Here is a 22,410-nt window from a genome sequence, read left to right on the forward strand (position 1 = left end):
CCAACTAGAGACCCCCAGTTCTAACACTCCCTGAACAAATTCTAACCTTCAACAATCTCCAGGGCCAAGTGCCAGTGTTCAATGACCATGCCGCCAAAGCACTCTTACAGCTTGTATATGCTAAGAGCATGCCAAAAAGATCCAGTTTAATTGCATCAAATTCATTTTTGAGCACGCGTTTTGGAATTTATTGCAACTTCTTAAGATAGGCGATGTTGGTGGTTAGTGCACAGTAAATCAGTGTTTTTCATTGCCATTAACAATTCTGAATGTTGTTCACTATTTGGTGAGGAGGGTTCCAAAAGGCAAGATCTGTGATAGACTGCAATGGCGACTCAGAATACATAAATGGTTGCAGAGCATCTGTCCAGAATAGGTCATCATGAAAAGTTGCCATGGATATGCCTGTCAGTAAAAATCTCAATCAATATAATCAACAAACTTGAGATATAGGGAAAAAACACATCACAAGCCTTCAAGCTTGGATGGGGTAATCTGGTACCCGGTTGGGGGAGGAAGTTTGCATGTTGGCCAAAAATAACTAGGAAGTGAAAAGGCAGTGAGGTGCATAAGAAAGAAAGTAGGGTAAATCATCCCGCATAGAGAGGAGGATTTAAGTAGGGGGAGCAAACTTGTTTGTCTGCATGCAAATTCAGACACAGAAGTTGCTGAAAATGTTTGTTTCTGAATGGTTTTCACTGCGTTGTACTAAAAGTGCACCGGTCAGCTCCCCTGTCAGTGGTCTTATGAAAGGAGGAATGGACTAATAAATTATAACGAAAAATGAATTACTGAGAGAAATGAACAATTGCTCAGTAGGCAAACTATTGTCTGCAGGCAATATACTTCCCAACCGAGAAGACAGATACAGATTTATGTAATACTCTTCAAAGATGAAGCAAATAAAGAGATACAAATGTTAGACCCTTATATCCTATGTAGAGCTTACCCTGTTCTACACCGTAAAAAAAAAAAAGTGTCACTGTTAAAGAGTAGAGCAACAAAAAATCTCGTCATAGTATGATGCAACACAGCATTTGCTCCATGCAACCCAGACCTGAAGAACATAATGGATTCAATTTCTAGTTGGATTTGTCCATTTACATGAGGGTGGACTTCAAAAAGTATTAGTGGTGGCTTGACCATGCCCCCAGTGGGCTGGCTTTAGTCGCTTACGTGTAGATTCCATAGAGTGCTCCCTTAACGGGGCTTTACTGTGTCTCTATGCCTTCTGTGGATACCAAGGGCATAGCACACAATGAGCACTCATTCCAGTTACTAGGTGGACTTCATTGTGGTGCATTCCCTGTGGAGCCAGTGATGCTCATGAATGGCAGTTTATGGTCAAGACAGTACCCCTATAGATGGTAAGCACTGCAGGCATGTTTACATCTATTCTCACACTCCACACCAACTCATGCACAGTGAAGTTTCGACAAACCATGATAATATCACACCTTCAAAGCTCACATACATCACCCAAGGGTTTCCTTGAATGTCAAACTACAACCAATGCCTTTTGCAACAATGCACTGTAAGGGCACTTCAGAAACAAGGGCAAAAAAGAAAAGGAGTGTTTCACAACCTCATCAGGGGGTATTAAGTTATATGTAAATGATACAAACAGAATACCTACTTACTTGAAAACCCAAAGCTTCTTAAGCCACTAAAGGAGTAGAAAGGTGCTAGCCAAATGACAATACAATTAAGAGTGGTTTGCCTTTCAACCTCCTGCCATTTTAATGATGAAACTATGGAGGTTAAAAAAAAAAAGCCTGCATGAAATACTCATGTGTACATCACATTAATCAGGACAATGCTGAAGTCTAGTTTTAATTGAACTGTTCTTAGACCATTGATTGGTTTTCAGTGGAAGACAGTGCATAGTCACACAGCAGTAAGAATCAAAACAAACACAAAATAATAGACTGGCCTACTATAACTGGGTTCTCACCAAACGCTGGCCAAGCAATATAAGAAATCAGATGTGAAGTATCAACTTTCAGTAAATAAACTTCAAACCTGTTAGCAGGAACTCTGAAACAAATTTACAATTTGACCTTTAAAGCCCAACAAACAATGCTGCAGATTGACCGTGACTTTAACACAGAGATATTTTTCCAGTTAAAAAGAAAAAGTTAACTTACCTACGCAGTCACAGGTTGGAAATTCTGCTTGAGCCGTCTTAGATGGAGTGTCAAATAAGCTTTTAATTGGAGAATCCAGATATTTTAAAGGGGATTCCAAAAATCCACTTAAAGATGGCATGAAGGGTTCATTTTTTGTGGGCGTGGAATCAAGAAAAGGATCTGCATCTTGACTTTCATCAGGGTAGAAGCATGTGGTAGACAGCACCGTCAAAGAACCAGAGGATTCAATTTTAACCTGCTTTGGAGACTTAGCTGAAAACAAATGCTGAGAAATTGCTTGAGATGTAGAAACCGTTGTATATACACAATCAGAGGATGAAGTGGAATTCCCAAAAGAGGTTGCTTGGGTAAATAAAGGAGAGGTGTTGTTTGGTTTTGGAGTGACGGGAAGAGAAGAGGTATATGGGATCACCTTTGTCCCGAGTCCTTCAGTGCTTTGCGATGGGAGCGAGGAATTCACTAAAGAAAAGTCCTCTCCAAATTCTGCTTCAAACTCTCTTATTAACTCTTGAAATTTGGCATCCACAGAGTTCATTTCATTTTGAATTGGCAGCGAGTCCACATTTGCCTGTTTGGTCATCATTTCATCTGGTTTAGAACTGCTGCTCAACTGAGAGGTCAACAAGCAGGAGTTGTAGTTTGAAGCATTGGTGTCACCTTGGGGTTGAGTTTCTTCAGCATTAGACGGCCTTGGAGTGCACATTTCTTGGGCGCCTGAAACATCGCTGCTTTCAAGCTGTTTTTGCAACACAGACTGTGAACTGAGCTGTGATGGAGAGGGGAGTAGCTGTTTAATGCCAATTTCAGGAAGATGCTGATCTGCTGGAGTTTCATTTGAATGATTCTCTGTATTTTGGGATTCATTAAACCCCTCCGCTTGCATTGGGATCATGGGTAAACATTCAGAATTAGTATCTTTCGGTTTTACTTTCTTGCTCTGAACTACTGATTTTTGTTGCTTGGCCTTTAATTCAACCTGGCCTGACGAAGGTGACTGTGGTCTTTTTTTCCTTTCTTTTGCAGACTTTTCAGTGTGGTTTTGGAGTGTGTTTTCAGACTTGGGAATCCACCAGTTTTGCTGCTCTGGTAAATTGGGTAGGGGTAGGTTTTCATCCTGAAAAAGATGCCTTTTATGGTGCATGTTCTGCTGATGTATTACTGGCACCTCTTTGTGAAAAGTATTTGCTTGTAAAAGCTGAGACAACTGCTGGTCAGCTGTCAACTTGTAGATATTGTTAGAACCACTGTTCAAATTTGGGGGTTGGGGCTCAAGCTTGGGTTTAATGGTTTTTAATTTACTACTAAAAACATCCGGTCTCTTAAATTCGGACTTGATAAAATCATTTGCATCGCCCAAGAGCTGTTTTAAACCACTCATTGGGTCACAATCCGAAGGACACTGCTCAGAATTCAGATCCCACAAATTGTTCTTAGCTTTGACGTCTGCGCCCCAATCTGCAGAAAATTCCTTTTTGATTGGTGTAGGGTCATTGAACAAGCTAGGTGGATTTAAGAGGTTGTGATCAGGGATGTAGTGCGACAGTTCTTGATCAGTTTTCTTCACTTGTTCCCATGAAGCTAGCATTTGAGCATGTGACATCTGCATCAACTTCTTTTCAATGTATGGTTGAGTGAGGTCATTCGCAAACATGTCATTATTGCACATGGGTAAAACATGAGATTTGGCGCTGTCGGAAGAGGCTGGGTGTACCATATGATGCTGTGAAGGCAATGAGAAGGTTTGTAAACGGCCATTGTGGGGAGAAGGAACTTCCCCCGACTGTTGTGGAAGAGCAGATGACAACTGAGTAAGGGCTTCGATTGCAATGGCAGTCTGAAGACTGATGTTTTTCTCCTTTGCAATGCTCAGTGCACTTTGAGAGAAGGGAAGGGGATTTGAAGAGCACTGCGAAAGAATGTTCTCTATAGCTGGTACATGATCTAGAAGGTCTGCTTTCCCTGGAGGCACATTATGTACCTGATTGAGAGCATGAGATGGATTTGGCTCTTCACGGATGGCAGACTGTATTTTCTTCTCCAGCCATTCAAGATAGTCAGGGCATTCTGGACCTTCACAATTGCAGTTTGGGGGTTTCACGCCATGTTTCGCCAGGGTCAGAGCAGTTTTGAATGAGTTAAGCTCCTCAGCAGTTGCCAACTTATTTGAGACTGAAAGTGGTGGAACACCGGCACTATCTCTACCCATTTCATAGTTGAACTTCTCATACAAATGCATGGACAGTTGAGATTGAGGTACAGATACTGGCATGGCATAGGATGACATGGCTTCAGCTACTGCAGAGAACGCAACCAAGTTTCTAGCATCCTCAAGATTGGCATTGTTAGGAACTACTGCTTGACTCAGTACAGGCATGGTCGCCCCCCAGTTAAGCTTTTCATTTGCATTCTGATCTATTGAATGGCCGTTTATCCATTCTTTTGCCTCCATGATCATCTTGCTTCCCATTTCCTCACAGGACCCGTTCATAAAGTTTGGAGGAACGTCTGTTTTCAGCCTTCGTTCAACATGATTAACACTCCCTCCTTCCAGACGGTCGGTTTTGAGTCCATCACCCAGGCTGCTCTCCAGACAAGTCTAAAACGTAATGGAAAGAAATATTTTAGAAATTAAATTATGAAAAATTGTGATTACATTGGAACAAAAGTCTAGAAATATCAATTGATTCCCCTGAGAAGTGGCCCTTTTATTATTTATAAGGAAGGACCCCAAAATACACAGTAGCAAAGTAAGAACAAAATAATTGAGACCAAATCATTTTTGCTATGCTTACATGAGAACGATTTCAAAGAAGAGCATAAATACCAGATGAAACAATGCAACTTCTAGAAAGGTATCTGAATTCTGCATATTTCCTAATTTAGTGTCTTAGATTTCTATTGTAACAAGTACTGCCATTTTGTTTTTGAATTTCTACTTCTGATAGACAACATTTCAATGAAAAACTGTGAGACCAGGGAAAACTAAATTTGCTCAAGCATAACACAATTGGCAACCAGTAGGGACAAACATTATTCTTTCTTCTGTGATTCATCTTAACCTAAGGAACCCTTGATTGCAACTTCTCTCCACCGACCTTGATATGAGAACTACAATGTCAGCAAAGCTTTTCAAGTAAGAGGTAGACTACTAAAGGACAATTTAGAAATCACAACCTATTAGAAGGTGGCACTACTTGGGGGATTATTCACATGAAAATAAGCTATTGAGGAACAGTCAAGAATAGACAGTATAAACTATAAGAGAATTCTCTCAAACATGCAGCGCACAGCAAATCATAGGAACCACAAATTATGTAACATAAAGCGAGGATCCTTTTAAGATGAAATAGATCTACTTCTGCACAGTTCTATTAACATGGCATTGATTTAATGGATGACCTTATATCGTAAAACAAGCATTGGCATGCAAGAGCTATTGGTTTTGTCAATACGTTTTAGCAATGTTGTACACCATTGTGGCTCCTGTTCAGCATGGCTAAAAGTTAGTGCCATAAAGCACAGTGGCATTAAGAGGCAAAGAGTGTGGTGGAGAGGCGTAGATGGTGTGTAGACTAGAGTGGCATAGAGTGGAGTTGATGGTTGTACGATGGAGTGGTGTAGTGTAGTAGAGTGGAATTGAATGGCAATAGGTTTTAAAGTGGAGTGGCGTAGAGAGGAGTAGTGAAGCAGAATTGTGTGTTGTAGAGTTGAGTGGAGTAACGTGGCCTTGAGTGGTGTAGAGGGAGTTGCGTAGAGGGTCGCAGAGTGGAATATTGCCATTGAGTGTAGTAGAGTGTCAGAGTGGAGAAGAGTTTACTGGAGTAGAGCGTCAGAGTAGAGTGTCGTAGAGTGGAGTCATGGAGTAGAGTGAAGTGAGGAGTAGATTGGCATAGGATGCATTGGTTTTTGAGTAAAGTGGTGTAGAGCCCATTGGCGTGGAGGGTAGTGACGTGGAGTAGTGTTGTGTAGAGTCCAGCGGCACAGGGTGGAGTGAAGAGGCATGAAGTGTAGCAACATGGAGTAGTGTTGAGTAGAGTGCAGTAGCACAGGGTGGAGTGAAGAGGCATAGAGTGCATGACATACAGTAGAGTGGCGCAGAGTGGTGTGGCGCAGAAAGCAATGGTGTAGAGTACAGTGGTGCAGAGTAGAACTCTGTGGTATAGAGTGCAATGGCGTAGAGTGCATTGGTTAGGTCTCACCTACGCAGCATGCATGCACTACTTTGGACGGCCGTTAGTCGTCGCTCTGCTCATTTTCAAGCACACACTCGTGCATGTGGCGGAATCCACCTTGCAGGAGCAAGCAGCGGCCCGCATGCTAATTGGCTGATGCACGCTCCCGCAAGGCGGATGGTGCCACAAGCACGAGTGTGCTTGAAAATAGCTGCATTAGTCATTCCCTCGTGCACGGCTCTCTCTCCTGAAACCAGCTGCTGTTACACTTTTAGCTGCGGGCTCTTTCCTCATCTGTGCACTTTATAAAGTAAAGCTGTAGTGCGCGCATTGGAGGCCTGCTTACTTTACAAAAAGTAAACTATACAGGGTACATCGCATCCCTACCGACCTCCCACACGTAAAGGTGTAAAGTACACACCGCCCTGCTTACTTTATGAAGTAAAGCTGTACTGCGTGCATCGGAGCCCTGCTTGCTTTATGAAGTACAACTCCAGACTGAAATGCATAATTTATCCAAGTAAAATGCAATATACGCACCCCTTGCTTCAAATCTGCAATGCACTCCGCATGGCCTTGTCTCCTTACTGAAAGTAAAACTGTAATGTACGTGTCACACCCCTGCTTACCGCACACAAGTGAACCGTGCTGAACACACCCTGCCCTGCGTACTCAGCAACAGTGAAACTAGCGTGCACCCCCACCCAGCTTTCTTTCACAGACCGCCTCTGCCTGCAGTGAAAGAGTAAAGCTGTGTGCGCCCCCAGCTCGCATCCTGCCCGGCTTCCTGTACGGGAATAACCATGTAATGCACACGCCTCATCCGTGCTTCCTCTATGGAAGTAAGCCCATCCACCCTGCCTCCCTTACACATCCTTGGCTGCGGCTCCCAAGATCCTTTGTGCGATGCAAGAGATGCGCTTAGAGTAAACAGAACAGCTGCAAGACAACACATCTAACTTTAAAGCACTTTGTGGGGAAAGTGAAACGGAATATAAAACCGCTGTCTGAACATAAAAAGCAAACAGGAATGATGCGGCAGAATCCGGGTCTGGATCGGGAGGGTAGGGTCGGACACTTGGATCCTCACCAGTTGTGAACGCAAACGGACAGTTAAAACGAAAAGACATAAGTGTCAGAGGAGCGTCCGCACCCCTGACCTCTGAAGGATTCTAGGAGCTACAGTCTTCTCAGTGTGTGAGTGCAGCGCTTCGGTTACGCACCCCTCCGTCCCTCTAGCGCTACAACACGGCCCTTTCTTGCTTTCTTCGATCTATATTTTTGGCAGCTGCGAGGAATCTACATATCAGCAGCACACAGACGCGGCAAGTGAGCGTTGTTTGTTCATTTTTTATTGTTATACAGCTGAGTGCGTGTTGTGTTACTCTTCTCCTATCCCTGTAGTACAGAACACACGGGCATGCTGCACAACTACTTCTATAAAGCTATATAGCACGCACACACAACACACTGACGCACACACACACATACAAGGGTGTGTATGTGTTTCGGCGGGATTTGTACCCGTGCCCTTCGGCTGAGTGACATGCAAAACTCAGAGGATGATACAGTGTAGAAAAACGCAAACAAGCGTTATTATATGTTAATATGTAATTACAGAGAGCAGCAGCTACTTGGCGCTGTAGACACAGAAGCAACAGACACGAGCACAGAGAGTGGGATGCACTCTGACAGATATGAAAGGGCACACAGACAGGCGTGGGGACGGCAGCCGCAGAGACCCAGGGGGGAGAGCTGTTTGACACAAGAAGTGCCGCGGGCTGGACGCAGAACGGGAAGAATTGGAGCTTGCATTGTGCACTGAACACACACAGAGCCAGGTGCAGAACAAGGGCAGAAAACCCTACACACAAATACAACTAAGAAACCAAAAATGGGGCGAGAAGTGGTCGGCGGAGCTCCGCTCTATGAAAGAACCAGAAACCTGAAGGGTGGCTGTCCCGCCTTTACTAGCGAGGGTTACACATCACTGCTGCGGGCTTTACTGAAACGCGTAAACAAGAACTGGCACCGCTCATGAAATGGGGTGTATATAACCCCTTTACTAACGGGGTTTACACATCACTGCTGCGGGCTTTACTGAAACACGTAAACAAGCACTGGCACCGCTCATGAAAAGGGGTGTATATAACCCCTTTACTAGCGAAGTTTACACATCACTGCTGCGGGCTTTAATGAAACACGTAAACAAGCACTGGCACTGCTCATGAAATGAAGTGTGAACACAGCTCGCGTTTCACAGACCAATTATCTCCAAGGAATGGCGCTCCTTTTAGGACACCAGATCAGAGTAGTGAGTCTCCCCTCCTTCCGGAGGATGGAAACTTTATGACGTGCTGTCACACAAGCGTTTCCCCTTCTCTCTGTCGTGACTATCAAGTTACACCGCTCCTCGCAGTGCGCCGGGGATATTTAAATGTGGTCGTGGTTAAAGTCAGAAAAGGAAATGTGACGTGGGTCTGTCCAGAGGCAGCATGCCACAGCTTCCATCCCGGGAGATTGAGCTCAGCATTTAAGCCTTCCTAATGGATAAAAAGGAGTACCACATACTTTTTCTGTACCAACATTTGATTCAAGCGTCTGTTCAGTGTGCGGTGTGTGCTTGTAGTTTGGTGCCAGATGGGCTGCTTGGCAGTGCCCCGGTGCAGCCAGCCTGTGTGACACCCCGGGGTATTAACAGGGTCGGATTGGGATTGCAATCCCGGGGAGTTGAAAAAGTGGGCCACACTCGCGGTTCATCCCATATGAAAACATAATTTTCTTAGTCTCATTGCACTCAGTTTTACAGAAATGTTTAATAACCCAATCATTTTAAAACCTATGGAATCAGTAAGACTGGTGAAAACTAGAAGCACTGCATTTGCCCAGGTGGGCGAAGTGAAATAAAATGGCCCGAGGGCCACAATACCAGATCTGGCTAGAGTTGCCACCTGACTGTTTTATACCCACATGACCTGTATTTTAATATCCTGGCCAGTGCAATAATGCAGAAAAATGCAACAGTCTCAATTGTTTTCCTCTGATCAGTATGTAAACAGTCAACATAAGTTGAAAGCACTTTAAAATATGTTCTAAAGCTGCTTTACACAACCGTGACTAATAGTTATAGCAAAAAAGACAGAAAAGCCATGTTCATGTTAAAAATTAATATGGATGTTTTTATATAAATGCAATGTAATAGGTCTCGCATTTACATGAGTTTGAGCTATTGACATAGTAAATGGCAATGCCTTTCATTTTTGCTTTGCGTTTTTAAAACCTAAATAAAAAGGCATTGTAATTTAGAATGCCAATAGTTTAAACTCGCGTACATGCGAGACCTATTGCATTGCAAATGCTTGTTTTGAGTAAAGTGGTGTAGACTGCATTGATGGAGAGTGCCGTGGCTAAGAGAAGAGCGACATAGAATGCAGTGGCGTAGAGCAGAATAGTGCTGAGTGCAGTGGAGCAGAATGCAGTGGCGCAAACTAGATTATTTAAGAGTGAAGTGGCAAGGTGTGGAGTGGTGCAGGGTGGAGTGCAGTGTATTAGAGTAGTGGCTTAGAGTGTACTGGTGGGAGTAGCGAGGCAGAGTGTAGTGGCACAGAGTGCAGTAGAGTGGTGCAGAGTGCAGTGGCACATAGTGGTGTAGAGAGCTGTGGCATCGAGCACAGTGGTGCAGAATAAACTGGCGTAGAGCGCATGGGTTTTGAGTAAAGTGGTGTACAGTGCGTTGTGTTGAGTGCACTGGCAGAGAGCAGTGGATAGAATAAAGTGCACTGGCATAGAGTAGTGTGGCGCAGAGTAGTGGCGCAGAGTGGAGTAGTGCAGCATAGATTGGAGTGAGTGGCACAGAGTAGATTGTTTCAGAGAAGAGTGAAGTGGTGCGTGGTAGAATGGAGCGGTGCAGGGTACAGTGCAGAGGTGTAGAGTGCAGAGGTGTAGAGTGCAGTAGTGCAGAGTAGATTAAAGTGGATTGGCATAGAATGCACTGATGGAGTGCAGTGTAGATTGGCATCGAGCAGAGGTGGGGAGCGGAGAGGTACAGAGCGGAGTGGCGCAGCGTGGAGTGGAATGGTACAGTGTTGAGTGGCGTAGAGTGGATTGGTGTAGTGTGGAGTAGAGTAGAGTGAAGTGGTGCAAATTAGAGTGGAGTGGGGTGGGGTAAAGTAGAGTATGCATGGTGTGGTAGTGCACTGACATTACAGACAACACATTTACAATTGAAATTACCAATATATTGGTTTAACCTTACTGTTCTCTACCTCTACAGCAATTATTTTCTCAACCAGAGATATTTGGACCTACAGTTCTATGGAAATTACACTTGCATGTCCAACTTTATCACCTTGACTTTCTATAAAGCCCTAGTGTTCTGTATTCAATCCCTATTATTGTTTTGGGCAGTAAACCAGCTTGCTCGTATATCTTCTCTTGCCACCATCACAGTCACCGATTCAGATATGAGCTGTCAAAAACACACGTTTTCTATTTCTTCATGCTTCTTAACTCACCCATTCACTTCTCCTACTGTACCAGTTTCTCAAGGCTTAGTCCTGAGCCCACTTCAGTGCTCTTTAGCCTGACTTTCTCCACCCCTGAAAGAATGTTTAATCTTTTGGATTTTCTTACTGCTTACAGGAAGATGACAATCATTGATCCTTTTCTATCTGCTCTGACCATTATCAACAGACTTATCAAAAGTATAATCACAAATGCGGCTTTTCCCAATTGGTTTGCCCCAGTACTTGCTTATCTCCGTTGAGAAAGCCATCACCACCACATTAATGTGTAAAACCTCATTAGGCATAATTTGACCTCCAGTTACCAACACTAAGTTTACTCGCTGCCCTCTACAAAGTGTTTATTAATCTCCAATCAACTGCTTACCATCAGTAACCAGATACACTCAAACTCACAAACTGCATGCAGAAAGTCTAAACCTTCTTGCTTCTGTCTAACCATCCTCTACATTGTTCGGTTGTTGCTCAGAGTCTGGTCAACCTCCTTCACTTCATTGATACTTGCTCTTTAATAACATACAGGACATACATTTTCTCCTTATGAGAGAGGCCATAAAATCACACAGGATGCTCACCAAAATTACTTAACAGATCACCTATCAACTTTTCCTTCTTCTATACCACTTTGCCCTTGGGTCCACCTGCGAGTCTGTAAAATACCCATTTCCATTTTTGTATTTCTCGATGTAGGTCTGCCTTGAAGGTCCCCAACATGCAACCCTTCATCTCCCTCACCTATATTTATTTCCCACAACCAATGCTGTTCAATTGGCTGGTACCCTATAACACTATGCAAACCATGTTTCCTCAAGTATAAACTTGAACAGGTAACAATACTTCTGCAAGACCTTTGTGTGTTCCCCAACACAGACATTATGAAAGATCTCTGCACCACTTTCTCATACATTTTCCTACATAAGACATTCTTAATAGGATTCTGAGCAATTTCAACCTCTTCATGGTATGTCTGGGGAAATTTCAAAGCCAAGAGGACCTAAGGTCATGTGGACTCAAAGCGATAACGAACAGAAAAGGCTACTTAAAAATATATACCCCTGCAACTGATTGTATTGTGTATATCTGTAATACACCACAGGCACGTTCATAAAAAATAACGTATTTGTTCGACACACTGGCCCTATTTCTAAGGAACAACAACTATATCGTCTGTCAAGGTGTTACACGGTTCCATGTGTTACATTGGTCGCGTGCTCAGCTTCTTTATTCAGCAGCTGAGTTAAGATTTCAGTTACCTACTAACAACCTAAACTGATGTTTTAAATCAAGCCTTGTCGCAAAATAAATTTGTTTACAGAGAAAAAAATGTGTGCAAGACATCTTACTGGATAAAGCTCCTGTAACGTTTCCATACACATTAATTAAAAAACAATTAGCATATGAAATGGGCCCGTAGGGATGATAGACTGGAGGAGGATCTGGTAGATTGGGTGGTTCTCATGGGAAATAGGTCTCTGAGCATGTAAGAGGATGGGGATGAATTGGTAGGGGGTGCAAATATACAGGAAATAGGCGTACAAGACGTGTAGGTCAGTGGACTCCGACAAGTACTCTTGATGACCCTGTGAAAATGATGTGTAGAAGCACAGATGGGAGAGTCCTACATGGAATGAATAAGACGCTGGGGTCAAGTGGAAAATATATGACCATCATGTGACGCATGAGGAGGTTAACTGGGGCTATGTGATCGAACTGTACGTAATGTAATGTTGGTTTGGAGTTACCTTTCATTTTTGTATTATTTCTATGCTTAAGGGATGCAAGCTTTTATAGGAGGAAAGTGGTACACATGTATGTACATAGATTGTGCCAACGTATTACGCTTGTTACAAGATGCTGTACGATACGATACTCAATAAAGAGATTACACACAAAAAAAAAAAGAGCCTATGCATGATTTATAGCTAGATGGTTAAATAAATGTTATATTTATGTTCTATTTATGTTGGGTGGAACTTAGCTTGGCTTGTAAAATATTTATTTACAATATTTCACGAGACGTGTAGTTTAAAAAAGAAAGTCATGCATCTCACAACATGACAAAATAGGAGAATAATTATTTGTTAAATTTGGAGTTTCCAAAAATGTGATAACCTAATTTACTAAATACTCTTCTCTTGTAAAATAGCAGTACATAAGAGAAACCCAATATATCGCCACTGAAACTAGTGTTAGTGTTCAACAACAATTGATAATCTCAAATTCATGGAGATGTTTAAAGATTGTTGCCATTACTGGAGGGATAATGGTTCTATACATGTCTTGTAATTCATCAGGAACTTCCTTCAAAGTTAAATCTCAACTCAATCTGTTCTATAGGAGTGAAGGGATTGAGTTGCGCAGCACTATAAAAGACGAAATCAGTGGATCCAAAAAAATGTAAATGACTTGCAACAAGCAGCATATGAGGGGGGGACATTGCGGCTCTGTGTATTATTACATATAATTTCAGACTGCAAATGATGTCTGTGCCAGACCTAAGAATGATATAAATATCACTCTGGAAGAGCTTAACCTAGTATTAAAAACCACGGTGATTTATCAACTCTGTAATTATCGGTGGTACCATACACATTAACTGGATAAAACCCAAACACTTCTAAGGTATCTTTGACAACATTGCTCCGGTTAGATTACATAAAGTAGAGAGGTTTTTTGTTTCCAAGATCTGTCATGTACAGGTCTGTGTGAAATATATATTTATCACACAAAGTCACTGACTTCCATCAATGAGAAAACAGTTGTCATATAACCTTAGAAACTCTGCCATTTTGTATATAGTATGCTAATACACAAGAGCTCCTTCCATCGATTTATTGTGTTATATATAGTTTTGCGGACTCATGACGCCGGCTACACCCTCTTAGGATAATTCAAAGTTTGTCTGGTTAAACAGTGCTTCTGTATATCAAACACAAATATAACCTACATGGGAGAGAGATTGCCTATTGTTTATGATGAGCAGCTGTGAGACAGTGAATGCAGGTGTAATGCCTCCACCCGATAGTTCCCTGCACGGGGGAAGATCGAGATAAATATTGATCTCACGCTTGTGACCAGACTGTCGGGGCTTTCAGTATGGACATGCAATGTGCATTGCCCCCCACTATTACAGTCAGGGTTGTACCTACATGGATATTCTCATGTTTGTCAAAGATAATTGTGCATGATCCTGTTCTGTGATATGATGTATGTCATTTAAACTTCAATAAACAGATTTCTAAATAAATGGGAGAGAGATTGCCTATTGCCAATACTGTATTCTATGATGAATGTCGGGTGTCGGGGAAAACCAATCATTCCTTTTAAAGAAGCCCATGTTTTGGCTAACTGGTTAGAAAATAAAATCTTTCCATGGGCAAATATGAAAACACAAAACACTATACACACAGAATAACAGAAACCCTACCCGATTGTCTACCGTGGCAAGAAATGTAGCTGCAGTCCCATATTACTCCCTAGGCTTTAAACAGCCTTTTTCCTTCTCAGTCAGCCAGAGTCGATGGGCTGATACAAATATCAGGAAAAATCCCCACAGAATTGCTTTCTGCTCAAAGATGTTCCGCTGGCCAAACACCAAAAGCACAGACTTTTATAAAGTTCTTCCACATACGCAATTCTCCCATTGCCAATGCTTATGGAGACAAGCACTGGCAAAGCCAATAGTTATGGTGTTGGCTGCCACCGTAGGCAAAGTTTGAGAATGTTTTTGTAAACTGTACTGCGGGACTACTTTTTGTGTGTAAGTGCATATTGTGCAACAATAGAAAGCCATCACTAGCATGGATATAAACCACTGGCTGAAGTGGGCTGACCTTGTGACCCCTCTGCTGGATGCCTTGGTGGCCAGAACAAATATATAAATTACACACTGACTGAACAGTGGATGAAAAGAGCTGGCTAAAACCCCCTAAACGTATGCAATCTATATACAACTGTATTAAAACCAAAAGGTCTGCGCTAAAAAATATATTTCCTTAACTAAAATATGAAGCTTTGCAGTGAGGTGTAGAGGAGCAAACACCGGCTGCAACATCATTGGCTGGGCCCACATACCTACACCTAAATAAAGCACTCCCACCCACCAGGCTTTTCCCAAAATGTTCAAGCCACAGCCTCATTAGTGCTGTCCCTCCTGGATTAAGCGAACAGTCTGAATACCTGAGCTTAGAAATTCCTCTTAAATATATTGCAGCAGGTACAAACCTCAGCCACCAGGCTACTCCTACTCTGGAAATCTAGGAATCCAATTACCACAGTCTGCTTGACTTCGCTTTTTTCCTATGGTTCACTGCATGGTGTTCAAAATACTATGCATAAAACTCTAAGCACTGTATGGATGTATTACTATTCCTGCAACTAAAACTTCACGTGCAACTTGCAGAGTGTGTCCGACCCACCTACAACTCAAAGTGAAATCTTTCTACAAAACCCAAACAAGTCGCTCATTTTGCATACAAGACAAAAATCTTTAGAACTCCATCCCCATCCAGAGAAAGAAACTACAAACTCATCTCTGATTCTGGAAGTATATAACAGCATGACTCTTCAAGTTTCAAACCCTGAGAGTTCTTCATCAATCCACAAGACCATATCTATCAATCGCTGAACCCTGTAGAGAAGGCCAGGATAGCACTCTACCCAGCCAAGAGCTCACCAATTCAGGTATTTTTAAACAAAGCTGTCTGAATCGTGATCCCTACCTCACATATCTGAGGATTTTAAGCATGCATGCCAGCAGCAGCAATTTTTCCACAATTTAGCTAGACCACATGCCAGGATTAAAGGTGTTAAAAAATACACCATTACCACACAATTCAAACTTATTATGTAAAATGCATTGTGCAGTTATCCGGAGTACATTTTCTAAGCGAGGGTACATGTCCGATACAAAAAGTCAAGAGATACGGGAGCACCAGTGGTTTGAATAGTAAATGTCTTGTTCGAGAGAATAGGTCAGATGATCAAAAAAGGTTTACTCAACCCACTCTCCCACCGGCAAAACTCACACCAAATTATGCAAAATGCGTGTAATTTTAAAGGATTACATGAGATTTTACACCAGCCTAACAAAATTTTCACACACCTCACCCAAATCTTCACATATAGGTATGTCTACCAGTAATCACTAGAAATCAGTGGAGCGCTTCAGCGCCACACGAATGACAGATACATGCTACATATGCCAGATACCAAAATCAAAAGTAATCTACAGCAACTAAAATATCAGAATGTTATCTCCAACTCTGCTTCTTGTTGAAAACTAGAGGTTTCCTGTGACGAGAATATCGGGTCAGTTCAAGAAAATGTGGGGGGGGGGGGGGTGGGGGGGGGGGTGGGCATTCTTTAACAAATATTATGCTTTTTCCTTTAGTAGATTTGCCACTTTACATAGGAAGAGGTACTCGCAGGTTTCTGAAAATAATATAATCCAGGTAAATGTATACCTCGGAATAATAATAAAGGCCAATATTCAAGTTTGGGGTGGAGGATAAGCAATTTAAAACATAATAGTGCCTAAAATTATTCTCCGATGTTTAAAAGGGAAACCAAGACTGAAAAAGAGGTGCATCCTTAATTGTTAAAACATAATGAAAAAATAAACATGAGTAGGTCAGATACTCGGGGAAAAATGGTTTCGGAGGGTGTGTTTGGACATGCAAATACTTCTAGGCCTATCTTCCAATATATTCGTGCCACAAAAGGAGGAAAATATGTTCTCACCGCATCTGAAGCCTCCTCACCGACCCCCAGCAGATGCATCACAGGCAGTTAGCAGCACGTGCCTGTTCCTTAGGAGGAGTCGTCTTGGTGTAAAAGCCTTGCAAGTTTGAGTGTAAAGCAGGTAAACTCCCAAGGGTTGAGGCGCAATGCCTGTGCGCTGGAGGCAGAGATTGGAGAGACCATAAACCTTCGCACCATTATCCAGAACCATCACTCAATTCCCTGGCTTCTGCAATGCCGGCCTTGAACCAGCGCTGCATGAGTGAGAGTCAAATACTTTTAAGCATTTATCATCACTCCTAGGCTAAAGAGGAATGTTTTATAATAATCCACACTTGTAAAGCGCAAACAATCCCCCGTTAGGGTCTCTAGGCGCTGGGGGCCGTCGGGAAGATTAAGCAAGCTATTGCCCAGAGTCACATGGTGCTGGGCTGATTTGCCGCCGGTGCCGGGGATCGAACTGTGATCCCCAGATTCCGGAGGCAGTCGCCCTGGCCACGGCGCCACACCTTTCAGAGTAATAGTGTCTGTCACGAGATCCAACACGTGTGCTTGCATTTTGTGGCATGCGTCCGTTATTACCAATCTGCATGAACTCCAGAGGGCTCCACGTTTCTGTGGGCTTGCAAGGCATGCCGGCCTTTTTCAACTTTCCAGGTTTTGACTCTGTCTTTTTGAGGAAAACCAGCTTGTTGCTTTTCAGTAAGTGCGCTGCGACCTCGGGCAGCCTCTGTCGAGGAGCTCCTGGTCTCTCACCGTTAACAGAATTGGACCAGATAAAATCATCAGAGTGAACCTCGTTAGCGCTGTCGGGGCTCAAAGGTCTCCTGCTGCGAGCCTAATCACTGCCCTTCAACAACTTGATGGATTGAGTCCGCCCCTCAGGCCTGAACGTGGCCCTCACGCACGACATGCTCCGTCACTAGCAACTTTATGAGCCCTGCGGATCTTGCCACCTCGCGCCCCCCGCTCTGTTGTGCCAACTAATTGCGAGAAGTCTTTTTTTTATTTTTATTGTGGACTGGGAGAGGCCCTGCACTGAAGTATCCCAAGCGGAGGGAAGACAAGTAAATACCAAATAACACAAAAAGTTAATTATATATGTTGTAACTCTTTGTAGTTACAAAATTATAGCTTATAAGCAAAGGATAGTGTCTCACCGCTAAAAGCAATCTTCCTATGATCTCCATATGCAGACTATGAGAAGATGCCTCTCTAATGCCAGCCACAACTTGTCCAAAATGGAGAGGTGGGGGTGGTTCTACAGCATCCACACATGTCCTGGCACTGCAAGGAGAAATACAATGCCACCAGAGTTGCCACTAGTTGTGGAACAGGGCTGGTGGCTTTATGCGATCCTTAGTTCCACATCAGTTCCTTCCACCAGTTATCAATGGAAGGAACCGCAAGGCTTGAGGAGAATACCCCAACTCTCATTTGCAGATACGCAGAGTGTTGCGCAATCCTGCCATCAAGAGAGGTCACGGTCACAGAAATCAGTCCGTTTAGTTAGAAATAATTCTACTTCAGAGGTACAGAACTTCCAGTGGCAATGGAAAATCCCAGGCTCTTAAGATATTGTAAGAAAAGGTGAAAATTATTGAAGAATCAAGAATATCATGTGCCTTTCAAACTAAACTTTTGCCCCCATTCATTATCCCACATGAATTCTGAAATAAACGGATGGAGATTGCCAGAACCCACAATGCTAGTCTCGGACTGTCCAGCGTATCTAAGAACGCATTTTCTGTAAAATTCCCATTTGCACTTTACAAAGTTTGATTTATTAATTGAAGAAAACCTAAACACTCCTGGGTTGCTTGTGTTCCGGTTCAGGGAGGACCCAAACTGGCAGTTTGGGCTGGTCTGTTCCCATGAGGAGCAGAGTAAAGACTGATTTGCATTAGGTCGCGTCCAAACTGAGGTGGCAGGGCGAAGAATGAATGATGGGTTAGGATGCTACCTCAGGCGATTGCCAGTGGTTAGACATATCGGGAGCATTCCTCTCATCACCTTTTGTGTGCTTCGACAGCCTAAACGGATACTAACAGAAACCTAAACTGATACGTTCCTCTGAAATAGGAGTTGGTCATGCTGTCCATGTTAATTTTTGCACTCCGTGTAAATGCCCATCCCTCAATCACAGTGGCTTCACTAAGCCAAAAGCATCTGTATATCTGTGGAGTTTGGCCTGACAATGCTCAAAGCCATTTAAACTCTGAGTGAAAATGTGTTGTACATGCTTTGGGTCACAATTTGCATGGGAGGGGCAGTTAGTCTACGTGTTGCCATTTGGAAGACCATCAGGATCTAGAAACTGGTGTCCATAATTTCTATCCTCTGGCCACAAAATCAGTGGCATGACTCTACAGATATGAAGGATTCACACAATCTTCTACTTAGAGAAGGGACTACACGAAATACTGCAGAATGACCTGACATGTATTTAGAAGTGAAAGCACAGCTACACGTGAGAACTGTTGAACACTACCCACTCACCCCAGTATATTTAGTTATTTAACGAAATAACTTTTGAAACTTGTAATGAAATATTCTATTGACCCAATTACAATACATCTTGTTTTTCAGAACCAGCACTAGAGAGTCAATTAGCATATCCTTTTTATCCTACACTTTAACTTTCTTATGCATATACGGCACCTACAATCTTTCATTTCAACGTAAGTGCCAATGCTGTCCCACATAAGAACAATACACTTTCATTAACCTTTCAAATTTGTCCAAGCTAGTTGCATACATATATCACTGCAATACATGCTCCACGCCTTAAGAAGGTCATCACCTCTTCCATTGTCTTCACTGTATGGCAAACAAGCTTTTAGCATCTAGACTATCCTCAAACCAAGAGTTGAAATATAAGTTGACAATGAAAAACTCAGTCCAAAATAGTAGTCACACACTCAAAATGTGTCCTTAATATTTACAACTTCCTGTGAACATTTTACATAGGCATCTGCCATAGATTAAACCTCGTCTAAAGAGAAGAGATCTGCTTTTCATATACTCCTTCTGATCTTTGTTTTGTACATCCTCGGATGACTACCCTTTACTACTAGACTCCTCAACCCATAGTCCAGTAAGATCCATATACCCCAGTTACACCACATAACACATAATCTTTCTATATCACATTCACTCTTGATCTCATTGCTTTCGACAGTCGCAAGAAATACTGCAAGCTGTCTATGCTCTAGTCACATTCGACGTTTCAACCGCCACAAGCTACTGATCATAAACTCGTAGCACCAATGACTAGATTCTATTTTGTATAGGGCCGTCTAAAATCGACTTGCCCCTCCAACAGGCATACATCTCCGGTTTAATGAATGCAATGATGGAACCATTTACCGATGGGCTGAAAGTAAGAATTAAAAATAGCATATACATTTAAGGTCAAGTGTGTTTTTTACAGCCCCCCTACAAAAAAAAAAAAAGTACACACCCCTATCCGCAGGGAGTCATACAGAATTAATTCAATCCTTTGCCATAAGGCCCAACTTTGTATTGTGCATATAACGAAATGGAACACCTTTAAGCAGCTCAGAAAAAAGTTCTAGCATTGTAAGTGTAAACCTGCAAATGGCAGTGAATGACTTTAGACTGAATGGTCATTAGAACATGGGCCTTTTCGTGAAGACTGCTACAGGGGTGCTCAACTTGTGCAAAAGTAATTATATTGTCAACGAACTAAACTTGTAGCTAGGCAATACGAAATTCATTCCCATGATGCCCAAGGATACCAGCTACTAATAATCAGGTACATCACTTCATAACACATGAACACTACACATACTGTAAATGTACATGCAACTAATAGTCTTCCTGTCCACTGGTGACCCCTATGGAATTACAAGAGCACCCACGTAAGCAGCTCAAGGGTAGGTGTAAAACTCCTGAAGTCTATTCCAGAAACCCCGGGCTAGGAGGGAACCTGACCGCCTTTACTGTTTAATAGGGTCCTCCTCCTCTCTCAACTTCCGATGTCTCTGGGCTGTTTTAGTAAAATAAAAGTGTGCACCAAGATGTACCAAACAAGTTAACTGAGCAAGCCTCAACCCCTACTGACACACGGGGAAGGTGGGGATAAGAGTAATGAGGGCGAGTTCAACCCCGCCCCCCCCCATTGAAATGCGGATAAAGTGAGTTTTACATAACAATTTTAACAACAACAAAAATCTACAAAGGACATACATTTGTATGGGGTTTCATAACGAGCACTCAAACTGTTGCAATACCTTAAAGGCAAGCCAAGCAAGTCTGGCCCCTAGCCAAGGCTGTTTGGGATTAGACGTGCTGCCAATGATGTGAACCCTGCCTCCCCAACAAATTATTAATAAACGTTTTCTAGGACAACTTCCCTAAATAAAAAGTCTAAAAAGCTAAAGGTCATGCAGGCGATTACAACAATCTGGGTATTCCATTTGCCATGGCCTCATATCTGGGTTAAAAACTATCTAGGATGTTGCTTCAGTTTCCATCTTTCACTTTTATTTTTCATCCAGCTCCTTTTAAATTGGACCAACATATTTCACTATCACTGGGGAAAGTGGAATACACAATTTTCACGTCTCTTTCCTGCCAAGTAGATTTTCAATTTGAAGCGGACTGAAGACCTATTCTTCAGATAAAACAGATGCTACAAGCCCAGAGAGCAGAGCTACAAGATCAGTTGACAAGGGATCCAACAGGTTCCAAGAGCCGACGTGGTGTATAGGTGACATCCACTCTACAGGCGAAGCACAGAGCAGCAGTTGTGATATCAGATTTTTTTTTTTTCACACTATGACCACCAGGTCTGGGTGAGCCTTAGCACGCTTATACCACCGAGGTCGTCACACTGGTCCTGATGAATGCCTAGCTAGTTTGCACCCAGATAGGCAGAAACATGTTGACCACACAGAGCGTGGCATAGCTGAACTATCTATCCAGCTTTTCTACTGCCCGCTTCCTTTTTTAACCGTGCTGGGTTGGCCTATGAATAAAATACTTTTAGACACAACCTAGTCACTTTTATCTCACATCACTTGATCATTCACACACAAAATAACCTGCTCCGCAGTAATGCTGGCGACGAAGCACACCGGGGGTGGTTTTAGACCTTCCTGGTGGGGCCCGATGATGAAGCATGTCACCAACTAGGTTGGTGAGTGAGGGCTTTCAAAAGAATCCATTGTGATTCTTTTTTCAACTTCTCCTCTCTAAAGGAAAGTGCACTCTTTTGTTGTTTTTTGACTTTGGTGATATCAGACAAGCCAAAACAACCCTATTCAGCTGACAATGGCTTTATTATTTCTATTGCTCACCTAAAATTACCCTCGCTTCAATGCAAGTTAATGGAGAAAATTAATTCCCCCAATTTACTTTTGAGAATATCCTTCCAAATGTGGGCATGTATTTGATAATATCAAAAAATCCAACAGTTAACTAATAAACCACTCTGTTAGTGCTAAAATAGTGGACACAGCAGAAATCAAAGTTAAAGTGGGGCGAGGGGCGATTAAATGCTGATCATACACTGTGTGCCTGGATATTTTTGTCATTGTGATAACAGAGAGCTGTAGTCAGCAGCTGCAGAAATAGCCTTCTTTTGATAATTATGAAATCACCATGCAACATAGGACTCATATCTATTCAAGCAGGAACATTTTCTAGAAATAAAAACATGAAAATATTTGAGTACTGTACTGAAACATCTTCTCTTCTTTTAAAAGTTGAGATCTTCCGAAGAATGCATGACCAATAATTTAAGAAGATTAATTTCCATTCCTGCGGTGGTACAGCATACCTCACAAAGAACAGCAA

The 22,410-nt window shown here is 42.5% G+C and overlaps 1 protein-coding gene across 3 annotated transcripts in view; it reads right to left on the bottom strand.

The window, feature by feature from the left end:
• Positions 1-22,410, bottom strand: part of TET3 (tet methylcytosine dioxygenase 3) — a 289,713-nt gene that overhangs the window by 201,901 nt on the left and 65,402 nt on the right. For all 3 annotated transcript variants that reach the window (XM_085633448.1, XM_085633447.1, XM_085633449.1), the window contains one exon: positions 2,148-4,746. In XM_085633448.1, coding sequence (XP_085489574.1) covers positions 2,148-4,746 — 2,599 coding nt within the window. The remainder of the gene's footprint in view (positions 1-2,147; positions 4,747-22,410) is intronic.

Source organism: Triturus cristatus, chromosome 11 (assembly GCF_964204655.1).
Source record: "Triturus cristatus chromosome 11, aTriCri1.1, whole genome shotgun sequence".
NCBI classification, from domain to species: Eukaryota; Metazoa; Chordata; class Amphibia; order Caudata; family Salamandridae; genus Triturus; species Triturus cristatus.